Here is a 26,391-nt window from a genome sequence, read left to right as displayed (position 1 = left end):
TAATAGAACAAAAATGTGGCAGCAGGTTGAAGTGGCTCTCTCTAACCGCTTGAATTGAAGTACCAGTTTTCTGTCCTAGGACTATGATTTATTTATTTTATTTTTATTTTATTCTATTTTTTTAAAGGTTTTATTTATTTATTTGACACAGAGACACAGCCAGCGAGAGAGGGAACACGAGCAGGGGGAGTGGGAGAGGAAGAAGCAGGCTCCCAGCGGAGGAGACCGACGTGGGGCTAGATCCCAGAATGCCAGGATCACGCCCTGAGCCGAAGGCAGACACTTAACGACAGCCACCCAGGCGCCCCTGTCCTAGGACTATGATTTATACCATCGGCTCTCTTGGGTCTTGGTACTCAGATGGGAATTTACACCAACAATTCTCCTGGGTCCCCAGCTCATAGACAGCATCGTGGGACTTCTCGGCCTTCATAATCACGTGAGCAAATTTCTTAAAGATAATTCCCAATTATACACACACACACACACACACACACACACACACACACACACATCTCCTATTGGATTTGTTTCTCTGGAGAATCATGACTCATGACTAATGCCATGGACATATCTCTGGGCAGATCCAGAGGAGTCTTTCCAGCAGAGGGAAAAGAAGCTGCTTGGCTTGTTCAAGGCACTGTGAGGAGGCCAGTGTTACTAGAGAGGATTGAGAGGGATGGAGAAGTGTGGGAGATGAGGCAGGAAAGTAGTAGAAGCATATCACATAGAAATTGTGGAGTTTTCATTTCCCTCTGGGTGAGCTGTGGTGGAGTGACATGATTTGTCTCACATTTTAAGAGGATTGCTTTGGCTGCTGAGTCAAGAAGAGACTGAGGATGGCAAGTCTGGAAGGAGAGGCAGGCGAGTAGCTTTGATTATAATCCAGACCAGAGCTGACGGTGGTGGTGAGGAGGATCTGGATTCTGATATGCTTGGAATATGAAGCCAATAAGAGGATAGTGGATTTGATAATGGGTGTGAGAAAATGAGAGAAATGGACTCTCAGAGGAGTTGCCATTTACTGAGCTGGGAAATGCTGTGGGAGGAGAAGTTTGGGAAACAGGAGTTGAGCATGTTCCTTTTTGAGATGCTTATCCTACTGGACTGTCAATGGAAGTTGTCAGGTAGGCTATTCAAGTTCAATAGAGAATTCATGGCCAGGGACATACAGTTGCTATGAGTCAGCGCATGGATACATTTAAGGACGTGAGAGCAGACGTGCTGACATGGGGTGTGAGTGTAGATAAAGAAGGCATCTGACAGGATAGCTGAGTCCCAGGATGTTCCATCATGGAGAGGCACGAGAGGTGGGGGGAGCACAAAGAGGATGAGAAAAAGATCTCAGTGAGGCAAGAAATCCAAGGGTGTCCATGATGGTGAGGATGTCGGCCTCCTTTTATCACACAAAAACCCATGCCTCTCTGATAACATTCCCACAATATAATCATATTCTTGTGAATGTTGTAGTGGATGCTTAAGGGGTATTTATCACCAAATTGTGCATTACCTAAAGCAGTGACTTTCAACCAGAGCTAATTTTGCTCCCCAGAGGACACTTGGCAATGTCTGGTGAAATTTTTGGTTGTCACAGCTAGGGAACATCAAGTGTTACTGGCATCTAGTGGGTGGGACCCAGGATGGCACCCCACCTCCTACAGCACAGGGGAGCCCCTCGAAACAAAGGATTATTTAGTCCAAGCGTCAACATCACCAAGGCCAAGAATCCCAAACCTAGAGGAACTGTATTTCAAAATGGAAAAAAAGTAGTGAGTTACCACAGAGAAATTTTAAGGAGAAAAGCTAAAATGAGATGTTACCCCATGATAGGACAGCTGCGTTCTTTTTTTAACATATTTCACATAAAGGACAAATAAGATCTTCAAATTAATTAACTAAAATTTGTCATATTCTTATCATCATGAAATGGACACCCTATACCTAAGACTTAGTTATTTAGCAGATACTAAAATACATGGACACAAGCGTGTGTGTAGATACTTTTTTTTTAAACACTACAATTTTGAGATTCTATGTTTAAAATTGATGTTGAATCATGGTATATTCATTTCCTATTGCTGCTGTGACAAATTATCCCAAATTTAGTGACCTAGAACAACACAAATATATTGTCTTCCAGTTCTAGAGCTCAGAATTATAAAATGGATCATCAGTGCTATGATCCTTCCAGAGGTTCTGGGGGGAGAATCCCTCTCCTTGCCTTTTCCAGCTCCCAGTGGCCTCCTGCATTCCTTGGCCTGTGGCCACTTCTTCCATATTTAAAGCTAGCGGTGTAGCATCTCCAAAAATCTTTCTCTCTCTGCCTAGCTGACCTCTGCTATGTGATTGTAAGTAACGTCTCCTTCTCTGACTGACTTTCCTACCTCCCCTCTTCCTTCGGTTGTAAGGACTGTTCTAATTACATTGGGTCCTCCTGAATAATCTCCCCACTTCAAGATCCTTAATATAATCACATCTATACAGTTCCTTTGCCACGTAAGGTAATATATCCACAGATTCCAGGCAAGTTGTGGTCATCTTTGAGGGTTTGGTTATTCAACCTCCCACACTGAGTAGAAAGGTATACAATGAAATCAGTATGCTAGTGGTTGGCATTTTGGGGGAAAGCTGAGAAACTGATAGATTTTCTTACTCTCTTCCATCTATTCCACCTTCAGCCTTAGACCCTCATTTCCAAAATAGAAAATAAATATAATTGTAGCTAGCGGGATATCTAGTCAGTGTTTCATCTCTTTCCTAATTCTTGCCAAGTTGCTCTTCTTGCTCCAATCTGAAAATCTTCTATGGAGGCAGAAAAAATCCCTCACCCTGGGCTTCCATAAGGCAGTCACTGCCTGTACAATTATAGTAATACTACTTGAAAAGACAAGAGTAAATAGGGGACAATTTTGGGGACCAAGGAGTAGATACAATATTTCACTGGGCTTTAGCCAAAAACAAAATATTTTGAACAACTAAGGATCCAATTTAATAAGAGATTTTTGAGCTTTAGTTTTTGAGAGTGGCATATTTCTATTCTCAGGCACAGGCTATCTGCACATTCCCTGTATTTGAAGATACAGTAGAGACATTGCTAGAATGATAATAGTCTCAGCAGGTCATCAGTGAGGTCAGCCAACAGGCTTCTAATGGTACCTAATATTCAATCCGGGTTTGAATGAGAAGAATCATTATTTGAAATTTTGACTTTGGAATATAGAAGTACTTCAGAAAAGGTCATCTTTTTATTAGGTCAAGTATTATTTTACATGAACCTTTATGAGGGCCCTACAGATAGCATCTGGTTTTACAATCCTTGAATCAGCTGCTCATTTAAGTCTGTATTTTATACTTGCCTTTGTAATGTTTTAGGCTCCAAGAGGTCATCAGTTCCTCAAAGCGGAAAATTTATATAATGCTTAACTGTCCATACAGAATCCGCACAGTCCTCTGCTTTCTGTTCCCATGATGATATTCCTTCAGAATAGAGGCTGCTGCCAAATGCCATATTTTTCTCAAGGAATTTTATAAATGATCCATAGGAGCAAATCATTTCATATTCTAGTATCAAGACTGCCACAAGCTTAGAAGAATGTGTAGGCAAAAATAGCCACAGAAGAATGATTCCACAGCTTTTAATGGAAAAACATTAATAGCAAAGTTATATGTTCTATTTCCTGGTAAGGATTACAGGTACTCTGTAGTTAGTTAAAATATTTCATGCTCCTAAAGTTTCTAGCTCTATGGGTTTTTATTTTTTTAGTGTATTTAGTACTTGTTGACTTTCAGGATGATAGTTACATGAGACTGAAAAGGAAAGGGTGTAATTTCATTCCAGGCATAGTTTTTCCCACAAAAAGAAAACTATTCAGTCTCAGGAGAACCAGTTTCCCTCCTGGGCATCCCTATGATGACACCTAATACAAATATAATGGACGGATTACTGATCTATTGGATTGCCTTTGCTTTATCAGAAAGCAGTGTGGTTGGTTATGAGACCAACACCACACTAAAGAACACTACACAGTGTCTTGATAGGCCCTTTAACTAAAAGAGACCTTAGGAAGAACCCTGGCTCTATCATTACTAGTTGGGACGGGTATATTAGGTAAATCGCTTAATTACTTTTTAACCTCGGGTTCTTTAATAGGTAAGCATGCACTTGCTTGCCTACTCACCTTACAATCCACATATAAGATAGCCTTCACTGTGGAGTGGGGATGTGGGGGAAAAACTCCCGAAAGTCAGAGGTCATTGTGCTGCCGCCCCAGGCTAAGCCAAATGACAAAAGAAGGAGACAATGAATGAGAGCGTGGCCAGTCTCCCATGTACAGAATATGGAGAAGACAAGATAAACTGTGTACAAAACCAAAATTAACAGACGTGTCAAAAAGTGTATATGCTGATGAATGGAGTTATAAACATGATTAATTACTCACAACTCACAGAAACCTTGGCAAGAAAAGGAGGGGGTGTTGGGAGAAACTCAAGGATTAAGTAGAGTAAATAAAACAATAATGATGGTGAGGGTGGGGCGATGATGAAGAAAACTGAGCGCCAGAAACTCTTACTGACTTGAAGTACTTTGTGCTCAGTGAGATTTTTATATATGCAAAGGTGAGAAGTAAAAAATTAAATAAACAACACCTATGCAGAAGGTAGGGAAAATTCCTTCATTTATGGAAGAAATTTTTTGGGAAAGTATTTTTTGGAAGAAAAATAGCCACCTCATATAGAAATGTTATTAACCATTTTATATATCCACTCACTTTTTGCATTTACCAGATACAGTCTTCTACCAACAAGCGCATGAGTAAGACATTGCAATTATATTGAACATTCAGAAAGTAGAAGTTTAGAGAGGTATTCTCTCTAGCTCTGAAAAAACAGAGTGGAACTTAAAGGACAAAGAACAATAAAAAATCAGAATGTATTGCAAATAAATATTTTTATTAATAGTGACTTGATGCTGATAAATAGTCTGAATATTCAAAAGATGAAATCTAGATTGTAAATATGTAATTTTGTATGTAACTTGGGAGCTAAAAATACTGTTTCTAAATATGTGTGCTATTTCCCTCAAAGTGATGTCAAAAACACAAGCAAGGGAGAAACAAAACATATTAATGTGGTATATGTATCCGCTAATCAGTCTGTATTATCCGTTCTCCCCTTTTTCCTTTTAGTAATAGAAACCCACCTACATGCTTTCATAGTCCATACTCTTCTATGGTCATCTGACTAAATTCTGGCCAATGACATAAGAGCAGAAGTTCTTTGAGTTATTAGGGCAAGTTTCTAGTCAATTCCTTAAAAAAGAAGTTCTCTGTCCTCTACTTTTCTATTCCCTTTCCTACTAGCTAGAAAGTGATGAGAGCTTGAATGGCTACCATGGGCCCAGAGACAGAAGCCACGTGTAGTAGATGACAGACTTTCTCCACTATGACTTGGATCTGCTTATTTTAAGATTGAGAGATAAAAAGAAAGAGCATTGTCATATTTGAGCCACTGTATTGTGGAGTCTCTTTAGAGCAGTTCAGCCTGTACCCTCATTACTATAAAAACTGATATCAGAAGTAGAGTTTTTCATAAAAATGTCCTAATATATGGCATCCTGCCTTAATGACACACTTGCGAAGAGTGAGTAAATAGATATTGTAGGCTGAGATGCCCATAATCCTTTATGTGGTAAAACAGTAAATAAAACTGTTACCAGTGGTAACTAAGAAGGCAGATCAGATGCCTGCTAAGGTGGAGAAAATGCAGAATGTTAATATGTGTGGGCTGTTCCTTGCAGCTTTTAGCGGTGTTCTCTAAGAGAGAGATGAAGTCAGGCAAGAATTAATCAGTTTAGAGCAGAGATGAAAGGGGATCTTAGTCTGCTCTCTTCTCAGCAGGTGGCCTTTAATCTAAATTGACTAAGGGATTAGTAACTTGGAAAAGCCAACTGTTTCTATAAACAAAATAACAGTAGATAAAGTTGTCACTCAGGACCTTATTCAAGAGCCTTCCTTTAAGTGTTCTCAACTAGGAATGTGAGCCAATCCAAAATCAGATTAAGGGTGTTTTTCCACTCAATATAGCTGCTCTTAATTTAAGGGAGAGAGGGATGATTGTTACGGTGATATCCAGATGAAGACTCTGACTGTGGTTTCTTTCATATACAGCTACCTGGAACCAAGTAGACAAGGCGTGAGTTCTGGTTTTGAGCCAATTATACCACTAAAGAACTTAACAAGTCTAGTCTACAAACATTTGTGATTATTTAACCATAAAGCACCTCCTGAGATCCTCTCAGCAGAGAGCTGAGAAACTCGTGCTACATTCTACTCAAAACCTAGAACTCCTTGTCTATCATTGCATCTAGAGTGGAAGAGAAGGTATGCCCTCCAACATGCATAGTAGCTGTGTCCCAGGGGATTATAGCCAGAGGAGAGTTTGCAAAGAACAAAGTCTGGAGACCAAAAAGACAAGGGATTTTTTCAGAGAGCAGAGCAGGATTTCATTAAGGAACTTTCTCCACCACTATTGAGGGTAGTCTTCACACTTTCTGCCCAGCAAGATCTCAGCACTGCTCTAGACAAGTGATTCTGTATGTTTCCCATTCTTTGCATGTCCAAATAGGATTTTTTTTTCTTGCAGTTTTCCTGGTTCTATTTCATCAGTGTATGTGAGGGTATTTGCACTCGCGTGGGGACTTAGGGACTGGGGGAATGGCAGGGAAAGTATCTGCTAGTTTATAGGTCACAGGAATCAGACAAAATCTCATTGGGGTTCACGGAAATAATTTTGCATCACCTAGATAATGGAGGATAGTTGGAAGAAAGGCAGGCAGGGGTAAGGGATCCCGTCCTAAGAAGAAACTACCCTTAAAAGGAAAAAGACCCCATCCTGTTATTCTACTCCACCCTGGAAGGAGCCCTCCATCCTTTCCCATGTGAGCAAATACCTGAGAGATAGATGAGCGTGTGGGCAAAAACCTGACTGGGTGACATGTGCAGGGAGGGTTAATTAGATTAAAACAGCCTGCTAACAATCCCATAAAAATCCCTAGACTTAGAAACTCCAATGGTAATCCTCTCAAGTCCCCTCTGTCTTCGGAAGCTTTGCACTATCACTCAATAAACTTTGCTTTGCTGCCCACAACTCTTCATCTGGTCTACCTCTTCATTCTTCCCAGCAGCATGACGAAGAACCATGGGCACTAAAGGAAAAGAAATCCTGCAATGTAGCCATTCTAGATTTTGAGCTAAACTGGATTGGACTCTACATTGTTCACTCTTGGAAGAGACGTGTGTGGGATGAAAAGGACAGGAGATAACTGGGTTACCATACAAATAGGTCATGGTAGAAGCTACTTAGTGTCCCCTAGTAGTCAGTATTCCTTAATTCCTTCTAATCATAGAACTGACCAAAATTTTAGCAAATACATGGCTGACCAGGTAGAACTGACGTTTCTCAGCTTTACTTGGAGCCCACTGTAGCCACGTTTACCTAATAGACATTTACCTAAGAAGTAATCTTGCTACAGAGGCTTAACCAGTATACTAATGAAGATGGCATTTGAGCATTTGACAAAAATGATACAGGAAGGCATTTAACTATTTCTAAGAATAATAATGGAATGAAAAATAATAAAAATATATTTATAAGTATCAGGCAAGCTTAATGTTATACTTGTTTAGGGCTGGTGAGAAGGAAATAGAGTACTTTTTCACAAAATTAATAAAGAGCAAGATTAGTGACTCAGTGTAAATTCCGTTTGACTATGGTTCTGTAGTTTATCTCATGGCTTTTTCTTATGTCTGATTTCTAGGCATATAGAAGGATCTTAGACAGGATAGGTGGCAAGATGATAAGGTTGAGAAAGCCTAAGATGATTATTCAGTTTTGTTGCAAAGTTGTTACCTGCCCAAAAGAAGAAGAGAAGAAATCACAGCTATATGATTTCTGAATGCATCACAGCAAACACATGTGTTCTCAGAAAGCATAAAAGAAAAAAATATGATACATTTTCCTACAAGAAAATACAGCCAGTCAGAAGTGCTCTGCCTTGGAGAGCCATTTAGAGATCGTCTGTACTTATTCCAGCATAATTCTTGATATTCCTATCTCCTGTCTCAGTAGCTTAGTGAATTATTCTTCACACCACCTACTTCTAACAGTCCCGGTAAAGCGAATGGCCTCCATATTGTATTTTTAGCAATGTTTGGCCTCCAGTAGTGGTGAGAAGCCCACTATAGATTCAAACATTAAGCATCTGTCCACCAGGCTCAACGTTCAGGCATGCAGCGCCTCTGCCAGCCGTTTCCCAAAGCTCCAAGCTGTGAACGGATACTGTCGTATGGAGCAACCAGCCCTTCGACTAAAAATTAGTAAGTGGAAACTTACTTTGAATTAGAAGGGAAAAAAAAAACTTTATTTTAAGCCTAATGCATTTGAAGAGGGTTTGAATTCAAAGGCCTGCCTATGCCCAGCCTATGTAGAATGACCATTCATTCCAGTTGGCTGTTGTCCCTGAGAAAGACAAGCAACCTGGGAGTGGGACGAGAGGCCTATAAATGGACGTCACAAAAAACGATAAAGGAAGCCATTACACCTATAAGAAGTGCTTCCACTTCAGTGTTCATTAGGGAATGGCTAAAATCAAGTATTTTACTTGGCAATCCCGAGTAAAACTACTAGCAAGGATGTGGTGCATCTGGAACTCTCATCACTGCTGGTTCAAATTTCAACTGATACCTTGGTTTTGAAAAACTTTCGCTTTCGATTAAAATGAACATATCCGTACATACCCCAGGACCCAGAAATTTCACTCCATGGTATATACCCAACAGATATGCATACAAAAGTGCACCAAAAGATATAACTGAATTTTTATGTGATAAATTTATTTTTTTGCACGGGCAAAGAAACGAAGATACGGATTAGCAATTTCCTTGTATAATGCAATCAGTGGAAGGCAAATCAGAGGTATTATTTGCTTTGTGCTTTGCAACTTGTGTTTTTCTCTTTCATATTGACGTGAACAGCAACTGACTTATTTGACAACACTAGTTCTGTATTTAGATGTCATTTTCAGCACAGAATGGATTACGTAATTTGCATGTATTTCATTTGGTCTCCATCTCTTTGGAATGATGATTTCCAGTACATTTTCCTCCTAATGCCAGAATGAGAATTCAGTAGTCATAATGTTTTCTAGAACCTCTGAAAAAACAGGTCTTTTGATGTAGTTACTATGACAAAGTCTGTTTGACTTTGATATGATATTATGATAAAAATGACACCTTTATTAAAACTGTGTGATCATAAAATGCATTTCCATACTGATTGCGAACAGTAATGAATTAAAACATTATTCCTGCAAATTTACTATGACACAGTCTAATAATTCATGAATTAAGATTAATGTTGATGCTATCCAAATTATTCTGGCTAATGACAACTCCTAAGTAAACAAATAAACAAGAATGAGATCATTTCAATTTTCCTAATTATCTGACATTGGCCTTAGCTTGTGCTGGGATATATTTATAAAATCTTTCCTCCCAGGGGACCGATGATCCCTGGCTTCAGTGGAGCAAGAACAGCAGGGGATGACCCTCAACTCCTTAGAATGGTCAAAGGAAGAGATGAATAGGGACAAGTTTTCACTGGAGCATTGACCCACCAAAGATGCTATACAGGTAGAAATCCCGCCTGCCTCTTCCTTTTCCAATGAACTGGAAATAGTAACTGAATATGGAGTCTTCAGTAACAAATCTTCTGGAAAACGGTCTTGCTTAACATTTTAGGTGTTTGTTATGCATCGCAGAGCTCTTGTCAGATAGAATTCAGGGAATAAGACGAAAAAAGGCAGGCAGGCAATTGAAGTGAGGCTGACTGTCTCCCTCATTTTAGAAGGATCAGATGCTTGGAAAGGGGGATTGTGATGAAAGCTGATGCCAAGGCTCATTCCTGCGATCTGTCTCTAGCTTGCTGCTTCTCCCTGCCCTTTGCCTATGGGAAGGAGTCCTGGAGGTATTTATATCAATCCTGTCATTTCTTTTAGATACAAATTGCCTCACGGTATCAATGAAGTCAGAGAGTTCATGGAATATGAGAAATAGAAATAGTAGTTGCTAGAGAGCTTAACTCATTCTGGGTGGAGCTGCTGTATTTTTTAATTCAGTACCACTGCATATGCTTTTTGACAGCACGTTTACTGACCCATTTGTCAATGGACTGAACCCACTTCTCTATGGATGGTAAACAGTAGACAGGCAAATATGGACTTGACTGTATCTGAACACCACCTTTAAAAATCAGAAGCCACACGTCGGATAGCTAGACCTGTCCATGGAGTCGGGAGATTGGCTGAACTGGTGATGTCTGGGGTGGAGAGAAGTGTGCTAGAGCCATTTTGGTGTGAATACATAGCACCACCATGATAGCTTTGTATTAATGAAGGAGAGAAAATCCAGAGTAAGTGTCTCTATGGTCATCCAGGGGAAGAAAATGGTTTAAATAATCCATTTTACTACTACTTGACCTGGAGACAGATATCACGAGTAAACATAATACAAGCCATTGTCCCTATTCTAAACCATGTTTAATACGTTTAATACAGCCGTTGGCTAAAATGGCACTGTGGCAAATCCTGGCCATAGGTCGTCCCATGCAAAGTGTACAGCCCCCCACTTTACACAGGTCACACCACACTTAGCCTTGGAATTTTTGAATATGCAGCCTGCTGTATGTGAGTATTTGGTACACTTGATGGCCTCACTCATTCAGAATCAAATGGGAATTAACAAAAGCAGATTGTTCAGAGCACGGGTATTCTCATGTTTGGGCCTCATCGGTACATTGGCTGCTGGGATTTAAGGGGTTCCATAATATAGCTATTGCTGCTGCTATTGTTGTTTTGGGGAGACATCCTGCCTGTAGATTATGGCCCATTGGCTAATATATGCAGGCTATGGGGCCAAAGAAGGAGTCTGGGGGCTAACTGCAGCTGCACTAGGCTACAACAGATGATAACTGGATTAGTGCTACAGAGCCCAGAAGGCAGATTTGACAGTAATTTCCATTTTTAGATAAGGGAATAATACGTTCGGAGCCAATTTCCCAGGCAAATCATGCAAGGATAGAAGCTCTCAAGACTAGCAGAAAACATCTGTTGTCCAATTGGAGGTATTGATCCTTGTGGTGTCAGTCTGGATGGGTCAGGGTGCCCCTGGTCAGGGCGGAAGTGAAAGAATCTTTTCTTTTCCTGAACATCTGTAGACGTCTCTGAATACAAGATAGTAAGAGTATCCTGGTGTTCACACACACACACACACACACACACACACACACACCCACACCATTTTGTTTTGTCAAGGAGAAATTACCTTTATTTTCTGGTTATAAAAATGTAGCCTAATTGAAGTGCCCCTCACCACCACACTAATCTCAGCTAGTAATGCAACCTAAAGAGACAAAGACCCAGCTCCAGGAAGCCTCTGAAATAGTTCCAGGCTTTGTTGACATTCTCTTGAGAAGGCCACAAAAGAGGGTTTAATATAGTAGAGCATAGAGCAGGCCATCCCCAAAATCTGCTCTTCACAGAACCTGCTGTATTTCTTACTTACTCTCTTCCCACCCTCCCAGTCCACAGCCTCCAGCCCAATTCCTGCTCTTAATGCCACTCTCCTTTTCACCCTTCAACAGGATCAAGCACAAAACCAACAAAAACAAACAAGCAACAATAGTCAGCTGAGCTGACACCAAGATGCTTGCCTCCTTAGAAGGGAGGGGAATCGGGAGGATTGCAAATCTTATAATTTAATTGTATTTATTTTATTACTCTCACAAATTGTCTCCTAAGGCAACCATCACAAATTACCACAAACTTGGTGGCTTAGAACAACAGAAATCTATTCTCTCACAGTTCTGGAAGCAGAAACTCAAAATCAAGTTGTCCTCTGGGTCATACTCACTATGAAGAATCTAGGGCAGAATCCTTCCTCCTTTTTCAGATTCTGGAAGCTCCAGGTGTTCCTTGGCTCATCGCCAGTCTTTCACAAGGCCTCCTTCACTGTGTCTTTTCTTCTTATAAGGACACTTGTCATTAGATTTAGATTAATGCACGATGATCTAATGTCAAGAGCCTTAGTTACATCCACAAGAACCCTTTTCTGAAATGAGGTCACATTCACAGATACAAATGAACACTACGACTCAAATTTCCTTGTATGCACAGAGTAAAAGCCTAGATGGATGTATGTCTTCCCCTGTTATCTTCCCTAAAAATGTCCAGGGTGGAGGCTAGTCAAATTGACTGAGCTGTGATTTGAATGCGGAGCACCTACTTTTGACCTCTGTGCCCCATCATTAGCCAAAACCCGTGACTGTCTAAGTGCTTCAACCTGGTAATTAAAACTCTCCACTACCCAGACCTACACTAGAACTTGGAACACTTTTTCCATAGTTGAAATACAGAATATAGTTCAGAGCAGGAGTTCAAAGATGGGAGTGTCTTCCTATATCAAGATAGTTTCAATCAGCCAGGACTAAGTTGATACCACTGTCCCATCCCTGCCTTTGTCAGGAGAGGAAGGGATTTGCTTCAACAACTTGAGAAATCCTGAGCACATCAACAATGGACCATCTGTATGTTTATCTCTCAGAAGTTAGGAAGACTGTGGCCTTGTAACAGCTCAACATGAAAAATGTCCTTGAAACCTTCTAAGAAAAGAGACTGGACAAGGTGAGGGGTGAGTATGGCTTGGCATCCAGAGTCCATGTGTCCCCAAATACATATTTCAGGGATTCTGAGAGGCCAAGGGTGTTGCTGACCAGTAATCAGCCTGGGCAAAGCAGGGCTACCACATATCACTCTGACTTCTCCAGAGACAAGCCTGAGTGATGTATTTATGACACAAGAGCATCTAAGGGAGGGAAAAGGAAGGCTCTTGCGTGTTATCAGTGGGCAGATTTTTTTTTTTTTTTGAGGGAGGTTTAGTTATAAGAGAATGAATTTATTTGGACTAGAAGAAGTAAAATATTTTGGATAGTGAGAGGGAGAAACTACCAATAGTTTGGTCTCCTGTTAGCAAATATGGAGCAAGGTTCTGCTAACCTCTGTGCTCTTTTTAAGACACCAGGCAAATAATAGCATAAGGATAGGAAACTGAAGGTGAAGTTCTTCAACCTCTAGTAGAAAACGGGTTGCAGCTGAGAAGCACAGCCTGGCACGGAAGTTGAGTTGAAAGTGTCATAAGCATAATTAGAGGATGAATTAAAATTAAAGCTGTAGAAAACAGTCTAAGAGAATGAGCAGAATCCAAAGCAAAAAGTTGATTAAAGAACAATAAAAGCACAAAAAATAATTCCCCTGGCAGAGTCTGGCAAGTTCTATGGGGAAGCAATGATGTGCACGGAGGTAGACCTTCTAAGGGCCAGTGGAGCTAATAAGGGCTCTGAGCACTTTGGTGGTAGCCCACTGAAATGACTTGAAAATAAAGAAAATTCAGAGGATGTAATATTTAACATGCGGATTATAGCTAATAATACTGTAGTATATACTTGAACTTTGCTAAGAGAGTGGATCTTAAATGTTCTCACCACAAAAAAGGTAGTAATCATTTTGCAATATATAAATGTATCAACTCAACATGTACATCTTAAACTTACACAATGTTAGGTGCCAGTTATACCTCAATAAAGGAGAAAAACAAAATGAGAGAAAAAAATGGGGAAATATTGGTTGTAGGTTTGGGAGCAAACATTTGCCCAGAAAAATCCAGGAGACCCCTCATATTACAGCATGTGAGAAATTTAGATGAAGATATATAAAATGCATAAGTAATGGTTTATTTACGAGTTGACTTTTGACTTCACTTATACCTTCAAGTTATTCTTTATTTAATTGTTTTCATCATGTGTTCCCGACCTTCTGATAGCTCACTGAAAATACAAATGCTTTGCCTCAGATGTCATCACTTAATGCCTTACATTATTCATATTAGTGAAAGTTTAGAGTTAAATTGTTTATTTGATTCGAAGCTAAGGCTCATGTTTCCAAAGCCTAGTCTCTGCTGGCTGTCCCACTTAGAATGACGTGAGCAAATATAAACATGTCCTGAATCTTACTTTTCAGTTTATATTTTAATTTTTCTTTAATTTTCAGAAAGCATTAATTCATAAGTAATTTACTAGATTTTGAGCCCATGTTTAGCGAAAGGGAGGATTTCTGTGTTAAATCATCAGTACAGATCATAAGAGAGTGATTAGCAAAGAAGTACAGAATTCTGCACTGAGAAAAAATTAGGCCTAAAAAGCCTCCTGGAGTCTTAGCCTTCTGCACGATCCAATATGAAAATCCCTAGACAAGAATTTCTAAGCTAAGTTTTATCAAAGCTCCATTATTTTTCTCCTAATATGAGGGAAAGTCCACTTTCCTGGTACCTATTTCATCTAAAAAATACTTATTTAGTATCTGCTAAGATATTGGCAAGTGTGAGAGGATGCATAATAACATTCGAAAGTTGATGTTGATAGTTTCAAACATGAGTACGAATTCATAAAGTGGAAATAAGTCTATTTTCTTCTAGGTAGGAAGCTTTCATTGCCCAAGTGACAGAGAGAAATATTAGAATCCCCCTTTTGATCCATTACCTGATATAGTCTTTAATCCTGATCCTTATATTAGTTGTTCATGTCTTCAAAGTAACTAGCTCTTTTGAATCTCGTTGATCTGTTTTAAATATACTAACACCTGAGTATGATACCTCTGAGAAAAATAAGCAAGCAGCCCAGAGAAGGATAATTCTAGTACCATGATGGAGCAGACGGGTATATTAGTAACTGCAAATAAAATTAACATCTCATATGATTCACCCCATATTTATTTTCAAGTATCTTCTAATTTTTTGGATCTCTTTACACAATGTTGATTATATACAACATATTATAATGTGTATATATATATATATTGATATATACAACATATTATAATGTGTATATATATATTGATTGAAAAGATGTCATGTTTAGCGAAAGATGTGTATATATATATATTGTGTATATATATATAATGTGTATATATATATATATATATATATATATATATATTGATTGAAAAGATGTCATCTTTTCAATCGCTAGCCTATTCATGTTTATTCCCATCTATTCAACATTTTCTATTGAGTACATATACTATGTGCTATGAACATGCAGTGGTGGTCAAAATAGGCACAGTCTAGTGGAAAAGTCAGAGCATTAAAGAGAAAGTCAATCATGCTGAGAGTAGTAGGGAGGCTAGTCTGGGATTTGAGGGAGAGTAGGATAGGAGGGCCTCACAGAAGATGATCCATAGGAAGTGACATTTAAGGTAGATCTGAAGTATAAGTAGATGTTAGCCAGGCAAATAAGTGTCATGAAAAACTGTTCCAGGGGAAAGAGTAACAGGGACAATGACAAAAGAGAGAGAAAAAACAGAGAATGTTCCATATTTCAGGAATTCAGAGAAAGCTCCCAGGGTAAATGCTATTATTTAGTTCATGCGTAATTTTTAAAAAAGATCTTATTTATTTGTCAGAGAGAGGGCACAAGCAGGCACAGCGGCAAGCAGAGGGAGAAACAGAATCCCTGCTGAGCTGGGAGCCCCATGCAGGGCTTGATCCCAGGACCCTGAGATCATGACCTGAGCAGAAAGCAGATGCTTAACCAACTGAGCCACCCAGGCATCCCCAGTCCATATGTAATTTTTACTTCTTATGAACAGACCTCTGATTTTATTCGAAGGAGAAAAACACCTAGGTTGAAAGATATAAAAACAAACACACAAAAAAAACTCTACATGTTTTTGCTTGACTTACAGTTAAGGGCCATTTGGCAGAGTTCTGACCAATGAGACAGAAGGAGATGTTTAGGTGATTTATGAGTAAGTTTTGCTCTCCTGATATAGGAGGTCTCTTCTTCCTTGTTCCTCCCTCATCTGTCTGGACTATGGATGTATTTCTAGAGGTGGAGCAGCCATCTTGAAACCATGAAATAACCATAAGGAGAAAAGCCCGAGCTGTGGGTAGTAGTGTCCAAAGATATAATAAGAAGCCAAGGAGGTTGATGATATCGTGGTACCACTGTTCTAGCTCTGAACTGTCTACCCCTAAATTTCTTGATATGGTAAAAAATAATAATAATACACCCCCCTCAATTTTAGTTGTTTGGGTCACTATTTACATATAGCTGGTGTAATCGCATCTAGTGCAGACGGCTGGTGCATTGTGTGTGAAGATTAAGGCTGACAAGCAAGCAGAAACAAGATCAGTGAAAGACCTTAAAACATGTTAAAGAGTTTGGACTTTATCCTTGGAGCCTTCAGGATACCACTAAAAGATTTTAGATAAAGAAGCCAGTAGTCAAATTTGCATAATAGAAAGTTCCCTTGGCTGCAGTGTGGAGAATGTACTGGAAGGGGCAAGAATGGAGGCAGACCACCACTGAAGCTGGCAGCCCTCCAGACATGAGACAGTAATGGTAAAAACTAGAGTAGTCGCTTCAAGGGTGGAGAGAAGTGAATAGTTCTGAGAGATACTGAAGTAGTAAATCAATAGGAAGAACTTTGCATATGGCTGGATGTAAAGGGTGAGACAAATAGATGAGCAGAGGTGATGGCAGTTTTCTGGCTTAGTCAGCTGAGCGAGCGGTGTTGTCATTTCATGAGAGAGAGCGTGTGGAAACAGGCAAGCTTTGAGGGAGGAATATGAGCTTGGTTTTGACATTCTGAGTCTGTGATGCCCGTGAGGCCATGCAAGTGCAAGTGTTGGCAACACAGATCAGGAGCTTAGGCTGTGTCTCCAGGGTATAGACCTGGGACTCATCATCATTTAGATGATATTGGGAACCATGAGAGGAAATGAGGAAGCCCTAAGAGGTATGTGGAGAAAAAAAAGGTGAGGGCGAGGTCAAAGGCTGGGAAAGAGTAACATTTAAAATATATGGTGGGGAAAATAAAGGCTTCCGAGGGCACTCAGAAGAAAAGGCCAAAGAAGGAGAGGAAAAGAAGACTGTGATATCTGAGAAATCTGGGGGAAAGAGGTGTCTTCAGTCTCAAAGCCGCTGAGTGATCAAGGAAGGTAAAATCCAAGCACCGTCTGTCAGATGCTGCTCTAACAGTCTTTGCTGACTTCTGTGAGAGCAGTTACCGTGGGAGCTCGGGGGCCAAGGAGGCAGTGTGACGTGACATCATAGAAAGAGCGAGTACAGGAAATCTTGAAAGAAGTTTGGCAGGGGTTTTGGCTGTGCAGCTCCTAAGCCAGGGACTCTGGCTCTCCCGCAGATTCAAAGAGCTATCTGACATTTTTATATGTTCCCTTTCTGCTTGACTGAGTGGAACTGATTTCATTTGTTGGCAGCTTGGAACCTCAACTGCTGCGTGCAGACCAAAGTGTTGGAACTGAGGGTTTCCTGGGGGGGGGGGAATGATTTTCTGATGTAATCACCTGTAATTCTTACCTCAATGATGGCTGTGATTCCAGAATATCGGTGGATACGCAGAAAGTCCCGTCATTTCAGGAGAGTCCCCAAAGTTGCTCTGGCAGATAATTTTGGATATCTTAAAAATCTAAGAAAGAACCAGAGGTTTCTTCCTTCCAGGTGTGAAACGTTTTGTCAGAGCTCCTCACGATGGCAAACGAGAAATCTGGTGTCCTGGTCTTTCAGTCACTTAAAGTTATGTACATAGAAGAGGCACAGGGGAAAACCAAGCAAATTTAATTTTTAGGGTTCTATGTATTTGATTAAATAATTTATAGTGTGTTTAGCACTAACCTCATGGAGGAAGCTAGTATGTGGTGAGATCTATTGTAACAATGGTTAAAGAACATCTTGTATTTTTTACATGTTTTTTTCTAAATAGGTATCAATATGCATCTCATTTCCTCAGAGCCTAGCACAGTGCTGGCAAGAAAAGACTCCATAAATATTGTACATATGTGCAGATATACTCTGCCTTTGTACACATGCATGTTTAATTTCCAAGACATAAATATCAGGCTGCAAAAGGAATTCATATACATAACACTGTCTGTGTTTATGCCAAAGTTTTACCAGTCACATGAGTGTTCAGCTTGGTAAGGAGTCTGAACGTTCAGCCTGGATTAGAATGTATACAAACACAGCTGCCCCAACTGAGATCAGTGTCTCCATCTACCGGCACAGTAGATTGCCAAATACCGTTACTTAATCTTTGTTTAGTCCTCTTCTTTGATGTTGTAGCAGTGCAATTTTTATACTTTATTTGGAGTGACTTATCTGTGAGATGAAAATGCATAGTGGACACAATCCTAAACTGAAACCCCCGAAGGCATTCTGTTGTTTTGGGAAGTCTTGCATATGTAACTGAAACTGGTTCATGCTCGTTATTTCCCTGTCAGCCAATCACTCTTCAGATGACCAGATATTTTGATACCCAAACTCAAGATCTATTAAAGCCTAATAGTATTTGCCTTTTGAAGTAAAAGAACTGTGAAGAATTCAGTCAAATGTCTGTTCTTCTGAACACACCATGAGTGGTAGCATATACATCTATCCCGGAGAGCTGGAGTAGAAGTTTTTGTTTTTGCCACTCTTAACGTACTAGATTTAGATATCCTTTATCTCGGCGAGTGTGCAAGTCTTTTTAAAAGAAATATGATTGGGATGCCTGGGTGGCTCAGTCATTAAGCGTCTGCCTTCGGCTCAGGGCGCGATCCTGGTGTTCTGGGATCGAGCCCCACCTCGGGCTCCTCGGCTGGAGCCTGCTTCTTCCTCTCCCACTCCACCTGCTTGCGTTCCCTCTCTCACTTTCTGTCTCTCTCTCTCTCTCTCTGTCAAGTAAATAAATAAAATCTTAAAAAAAATCAATTTTAGAACATTTTTATCACTGTAAAAAGAAACCCCAGACCCATTAGCAGTCACTTACCATGTTTCCCCATCCTCCTCTCTTCCCAGCCCTAGGTAACCACAAATAGACTTTCTGTCTCTATTGATTTGCCCAAACTGGATATTTCATATAAACGGAATCATACAATAGGTGGTCCTTGTGACTCACGTCTCTCACCTGGCATGTTTTCAAGGTTCATCCATGTTGTGGTATGCAACAGTATTTCATTTATTCTTATTGCCAAATAATATTCCTTTGTGTGGATACACCACATTTTGTTTATCTATTCATCCTTTGATGGACATTTGGGTTGTTTCCACTTTTTGGCTATTATGAATAATGCTGCTATGAACATTCATATCCAAATTTTTGCATGAACATGTTTTCATTTCTCTTGAGAATATACCCAGGGCTGGAACTGCTGGCTTCTATGGTAATTCTGTTTAACCTTTTGAGGGACTGCCAGACAGTTTTCCAAAGCAGCTGCACCATTGTGTATTCCCAGCAGCAGTTGCATATGACTTTTTAATATCCAAATATTTACATATTTGGGGAATTCATTAAAACTTTGAATTTCTGTATCTAATAATATCATCTTTTATGTTTGTGTACAATCTAAACAAACAGGATGTTTTAACTGTTTGGAAATTATAGTTTTGAATCCAAAATATTAAATGATAGTTGATTTCTAGAAGCCTGATTTTAATATTCATTTCTTCAAAGAAGGAAACAGGTTTTTTTTTGCTGTATTACATATGATTATTCTTTGTAATTTTACAAGTTGTATATGAACTTCAGAAGATCGAATTATATTCGACTCTTCATTCCTGCATTACAAGCTAATTGAATGCCTTCCACTAACCTCTGACTAAATAAATGGAAACTCCATTTACTGATAAAAAGTAGAAAATATTAACCATGTTCATCATGTATAATTTCATTTTTAAAACAGAATATACAAAATTATTTTCCAAATATATTTCCCATTTATATGTATGAATAAACAGAACTAAAAATAAGTATAATTTTACTTTTAGATACAAAACATTACATTTTAAATTGATCTTCTGATACCAATAGTTTAGCAAATATTGTTAGAATCAAATGTTAACGTATTTTGGTGGATGATTTATACTTTTTCTGTACCTCTGTTTCAGAACGAAATAAAAAAATTTTTCTGGTATGAGAAAAAAGGATAGGATTGGATTTTATTTTGTTCTATATTACAAGCAGGATTTCAAATTGAATACTATTTATCTTTGTAATAATTCATATGCACAGCTTTCTAATATTTCAGATTTTTTGTGAAACACAACATTGCCTTATTAAACTTAGTATGTAGGCATCATGGAGACAAGTTTAATTTCAGCATTATAGAAATGTTTGAGAACCTGGTGTGGTACACTCTTTGTATGTAATGTCTTAAGTTATAACTTATAACAGAAGTGATTTCTCAGTCTATAAGGATGATTTAATTTTAGATTTCTGACGAAGCATATTGACTCTCAGTTTAATAAGCCATCCAGCACACTTTCAATTTATATCACAGAGAGTTATTATTCTAAAGAACATTTGAAGGCCAATTGGTGATCACATGTGGCATCAAGAAAAGCCCCAATTTTCCACTAAAAGGCAGTGCTATCTTTAAATAGAAGATAGCAGGACAGTCCCTCAACACTAGTTGTTTCTCTGTGTATTAAGCTTTAAACTTGATTTCATTGCCCTTGATTTCATTGAAACCACATCTGGATATGCCTTAAGACCATACAATCCCTTTGGAGTGAGAACATCATAAATTTGCTACCAACTCTCAATAGATTCCAGACTGATAGTTATTAATCCTCAAGTACTATATCTTCATGATAAATGAAGCATACTAAGAATTAATGCGCTAAAAACAGAAAGTGTACTTTCAAAACAAGGGCATATTGACTTTTCTTATTTTTTTGCTTCCCTAATCTGTTTTCCTGGAAACTTTCTGAAATAACTTCCCTTCCTTGCTCTCCACATCCCAGAATTAAGTCAGCAAGTGGTCACAGACAGAGTTCTTACCTGGAGTTAGCCAAGTTACAATTCCAAAACACTAGTTTTGTGGGACACCTAGGTGGCTCAGTCGGTTAAGTGTCTCTTACCCTTGATTTTGGCTCAGGTCATGATCTCAGGGTCATGGGATCAAGTCCTGTTGGGCTCTGGGCTCAGCAGGGAGTCCACTTTTCTCCCTCTCTCCCTGTCGTTCTGCCCCTTCCCCACCCCCATCCCCATAAGTTCACCCTAAAATAAATACATTTTTAAAAAAAGAGAAAAACACTAGTTTAGTGACCCTTGGCAAATAAATCACTTAACCTCACAGAGCCTCAGTTTCTTCATTTATAAAATTGGGACAAATCACACAGATCTTGGGACAAATCACACAGATCTTGCTTATAAGGCAGTTTGGAGGATAATTGATGAATGGGGAAAAACCCTTTTTAAATAAGTTTGTAGACTGTAACTACTTATCCCATATTTATTTAGCAAATTAATTTTTATAAAATGTTAATGATTTATCAGATATCAAATTTAGGAGTCAGTTTGTTCATTAAATTACTCGCAAATAGCCAACAATTTTATCTTTCTTTTCAATAGGCCAGACATCATGCCGCATCTTTGCTCAGTTTACCTGTTTTATGCCAAAAATTTCAGTAGTTTAGAGTAATTTTTAACCTCTAATTACTTATAAATAAAATGCTTTTAGGTAATAAGTTCTGTGCTCTTCAGGAAGCTAAAAAATGAAAGTAATCATATATAAATAAAATACTGTTTTTATGCTATGAAATCATATAAAATAAAGTACTAGTTAATCTAGCATTGTTGGTGTAATACATAGACTAGCTTCATTCAATGCCCCCAAAACAAGCCAACTGAGGAAGTGAGGCACAACAAAGACCCCGAGGCACACTTAATTTGCTTATGTATTCACTCTCCGAGTATTTTCTAGAATATTTTCTAAAGGCCTCCATCCGTTAGTTGACAGGGGTGGGACTAATAGAATTTTTAAAAACGGTTGTTTGAGTCTTCCTCAGATCTGGTCCCACCGACAGTGAGGGTGCCCTTTCACTCCTGTCTCCATTCCTCACTGTAGACTGATTCCACTTCCACAGCACAGCCTGGTGGGCGGGGCATGCCCTTCGTTCCCTTCTAATGAAAGGGAGACTAGTGTATCAGTACTTAGCAGTGTTGATTCGTGGAAGCTGACTAGTAGCAACTCCTTCCTGGGCCTCTGCCCACGCCCTCTTTCTGCTCTGCACACAAACATCACAATACTCTTACAGCCTGGCCTGGATCATATGCATCTTGGAGAGGCAGTCTCCCCTGCCAGGGCGAACACACCTCTTCTGACTCCCATCTCTTCTGACCGCTTCCTGACAGTTGAACAATTGTACAAAGTAATGCAACTTTTTGATATTTCTATGAACATGAAAACACAGGCTTTCCTCCAAGTTTCTGTCCTCCCCTTGTCTCTAGTAATTACACCTACCCTGCATCTATGCCAGTGACACGAAATTTATTCTGTACTGACTTCTGTCCTCAACGTCAGTCAGTGGTTTCCAGCTACTTTTCATTCTACAAGTTTTTTAAGACCTTAGCCTTAGATAGTCTGATTTGGTGGATGTGGATGGGAAAACTGTAAAATCTTTTGACCGTTCACTAGAGTTGTATTCCTAAGAGACCATGCATTATCACAAAGTATGGTATGAAAGCAGACATTTCAATGAAAAGTTAAACAAGAGAATTAGAATCTAAAAATTTTTAGTCACATAAAAAAAAATTTTCCTGCACCTTTTTAAAAAATGATAATGGGTATGGCTATAAAATAGATACAAAGCAAAGCAAATCCAGATATGATTTTACATAGATAGCTTACTATTGCCCTTCCAGAACTCTTATTAGCACAGGAATCCTTATGTACAACTTACACTTTAAAAAATTATTGACATAGGAGGCACAAAGCCAATGAAGTGGCTGTTGCCCAAGAAAACACCTTTTATTTTAATGTCTGCTGCTGGCTTCCAATCGTTATTTCGCTGGTACTTTCTGCTCATGGTCATATTCTCATCAACGGCATTTTGTTGCAGTGCAAGGAAATCAAAATGAGTTACCTGCTTCATCAATTGTGACATATCTAACTGTAATCTAAAAATTCCAACTGTCGTAGAAATTCCTGCATTAAACAAACCAAGAGCCCTCACCAGGCGATTCTGACGACAGTTTCGAAAACCACGATGCTACACTGCCTTGTGTGTGTGCGCCTGCATCGCCCACACGTCGGGCCTGCGTTCTTACCTCAGTCGGCTCAAATGCTCCCGGGCTGATTTCACTTTTGTGCTTCCTATTTTTTGTTAATGGTTCCAACATTTTTCTGGTTGCTCTGGCTAAATACATAAGCGCCATATGACACCCTTCTCACCTCATGTATCAGTTTCTAGGACGTGTCAATCTTCTCTCCAAATTATTTAACTCGTATTTTCCCGTCAAACCATTTTCCCTGTTACCTTATTTAGGACTTCTGTTACCTCTAGCCAGGAGTCTTACCAAGCTGCCTGACTAGTCCTCCCCACTCTATTCTTAACCAATTTTTTTTTTTTTTGCCAGAGTAATCTTTCTTTTTTTTTTTTTTTTTAAAGATTTTATTTATTTATTCGACAGAGAGAGACAGCCAGCGAGAGAGGGAACACAAGCAGGGGGAGTGGGAGAGGAAGAAGCAGGCTCACAGCGGAAGAGCCCGATGTGGGACTCGATCCCGGAACGCCGGGATCACGCCCTGAGCTGAAGGCAGACGATTAACCGCTGTGCCACCCAGGCGCCCCCAGAGTAATCTTTCTAAAACACAGATCTGAATTGGCCGTCTTCAAGTGAAAAAAGAAAAAAAAATCTTTGACTATTCATTCTGAGGTGGGACCCACCTCAGGAGCTAAGGGTACAAGGAAGGTCCCAGATCTTATTTTTCAAAGTAAGACCACCTCAGAATCAAATATTAGGTTAGCAGGAAGACCACTTACTTCCTCCTGGAGCCTCTTCTCTCTCCCTGAATGATCCCATAATCATAGGAACTTAATTTAAAGAGCCAGCCTTTCTTTGAAATACTTTGTGATAATAGAGGCAAGGATAATATGACCAGTCTCCCATTGGCCTGAATTTCAGCCACCTTGTTTTGGTCTGTACTGCAGTGTTGCTGTTCCAAACAAGACCTACTACCCATAATGTGATTATTGGTTGAGATCTCTGCAAAGCCTGCAGTAGTTCTGACATAAAGTAAGAGTGAGCTTACATCCGGAGGAAGTCCACCATGCTGGGAAGGCAGGATGAAGAGGGCCTTTTGCATTCATTCACAGTACGCACCAGAACTGGGCCTTTCTCCCATCTCCGTTCAAACCCTGCTGTTGAGTCCAGGTCCTAGTGCAGACCCTCCCCCCACATCTCAGAAGTTCCCACTTGAAGCCCCTTCCTGCTATAGACCTTGACTGAGACCATGTCGGTCTGAAAAAGAAGATTCAGTAAGATACAAGGTCTTTTATTCCTTTTCCACCCAAGAAGTTCCTTGGCTTCAGACACTGTTTTGTACCTTTCCCTAAGTAACGATTCCATCTGGAGTGGCAATACTGTTTACAAAAAAGGGCCCTATTCTGTCTGGTTCCCTAGGCAATTTTTTCCTAATTGCCTTGCATTTATTTAACTAAAAAGGGCATTTAAACTGCTTCTTTACAACCAAAGATATGCCTCAAGGAGACTTATACTCACTCCCAGTCAGAGAGGCAGCTGGCAACTTTTACATGGCAGATGTGTCTGGATTAAAAAGAAATAATCAGCCTAATAAATCACCTTGCTCTGATAAATTCTGTACCAGCATTGCACAAGGCATTGGAGATCAAAGAGTCTAGCAGGAGAATTAGACATGAAAACAGAATTTCAAAGCGGTGGGTGCTTAAGTGGTGGTAGGTACATGAAACCAACGTGGCACAAAGAAAAGAGTGATTTACTCTGATTAGGAAATCGAGAAAAGCCTCACCAAGATGCAGGCTCTGGAACCTTGCACTGAACAATAAATAGATCTCCAAGGAGACAAGGGTCAGTGGAGGGCTAGAAAGGGGATGGACACGGGACATTGTGGGCATCGTATAAAAAGGATGAAGGCATGAATTAGTGTGGTATGCTAGGAATACCTGGAGAAGTAGTGGTTCCATGTGGATGGAGCACAGGAATGAGGGTGGGCAGGTGGGGATAAGGGAAGGGTGGCAGATGAGGTTAGAAAGCAAGCCAAAAAAATAGTAATCCAAGCTCGGCAAAGTGGAGTATTACAACTTTGGGGATACACGGAGGTTTTTTGGGGAGGTATTCAAATCTGTAGTGTAAACATGGTGCATTTTGCTGAAATATTAATTTTACTTTCTGATGGGAGGAGTAATTTATGGGGATACAATTGTTTTTGTCTTTACACTAAAATTTAATCTGTTTCTTTAGTAATAACTAGAGTTGTTATATTGACCCTTAATTGAATGATATTGGGGTTTTTTTTCCACCTCTACTGAAACTATTCTCCGGGAGGTCCTCAGTGACCTTTCACATGGTAAGCAATTTTTGGCAAGTGACCATTGCATCCAAAAGTTTATTCAGCACAGTCCAGTATCATTCTGTAATGACAGCTTATGCTTCTTTTTTCTTTTTTATTCTTACTTTTTAAAAAAAGCATAAAATGCCTACAAAAAAGCACAGAAATCGTAAGCGTGCACCTTGGTAACCTCTAAAAAAGTGAACACGTCTTTGTAATGACTATCAAGAAATAGAACAGTATCACTTACTTTTAAGGCATTACTACTCTGGTCAGGCACTCTACTAAGTCCTGGATGCAGGTTTTGGAACTAACTTGGTGTGGGGTGATAATACCAAAAAGTCATCAATGGCGGAAGTCCACCTTCCTTACCAAGATATTCAAAACCCTCCACTATCAGGGTCAATTCTTGTTTCTCCTTTCCGAATCTGGCTTATGTCACAGAGCCCTATATTCTTGTTTGTTGACAAATTACTTGCTATTTCATTGGAACACATCCTGTTTCTCTCCGGTGCCTTTGCTTACGCTGTTCCTTCTTTCTTCCTGGAATGCAGCTCCTTCTCCTGGCCTGTTCCTTGGTCCTGTCTACCTCCAGCACACGCAGGCTCCAAGCCTTCCTGGGGCACTCAGTGTCAACAGCACCTTTTCAGCGAGCTGTGCCTGCTCTTCCTGATTGAAGGTAAGTCCATGTCTTCAGACATTTTCACAGCATTATGTGGACCCCTGCTACAGCCATTATCTTTTCTGATATTGAATTATTTTTATTTATTTATTGATATCTTTTCTGATATTGAATTATTATTTTATTATTTTATTATTAATTTTATATCAATTTCATATCATTTTATATTCACTTACTGCTAAAATAGCATCTCAAAGGATTAGCCATAGTATTTTGTACATGCCATTT

The 26,391-nt window shown here is 39.5% G+C and overlaps 1 protein-coding gene across 2 annotated transcripts in view; it reads left to right on the top strand.

The window, feature by feature from the left end:
* Window positions 1-26,391, top strand: part of LOC148110403 (uncharacterized) — a 123,033-nt gene that overhangs the window by 6,750 nt on the left and 89,892 nt on the right. For both annotated transcript variants that reach the window (XR_015723973.1, XM_045793132.2), the window contains exon 2: window positions 26,036-26,160. Coding sequence is in view for 1 of the 2 variants with exons in the window: in XM_045793132.2 (XP_045649088.1) it covers window positions 26,036-26,160 (125 nt within the window). In the remaining variant the exon portion in view is untranslated. The remainder of the gene's footprint in view (window positions 1-26,035; window positions 26,161-26,391) is intronic.

The sequence above is a fragment of the Ursus americanus genome, chromosome 3 (genome assembly GCF_024610735.1).
Source record: "Ursus americanus isolate L20-20 chromosome 3, mUrsAme1.1.p, whole genome shotgun sequence".
Classification (NCBI taxonomy): domain Eukaryota; kingdom Metazoa; phylum Chordata; class Mammalia; order Carnivora; family Ursidae; genus Ursus; species Ursus americanus.
Note: the sequence above shows the minus strand (reverse complement) of the source record. Positions and strands in the feature narration are given on the sequence as shown.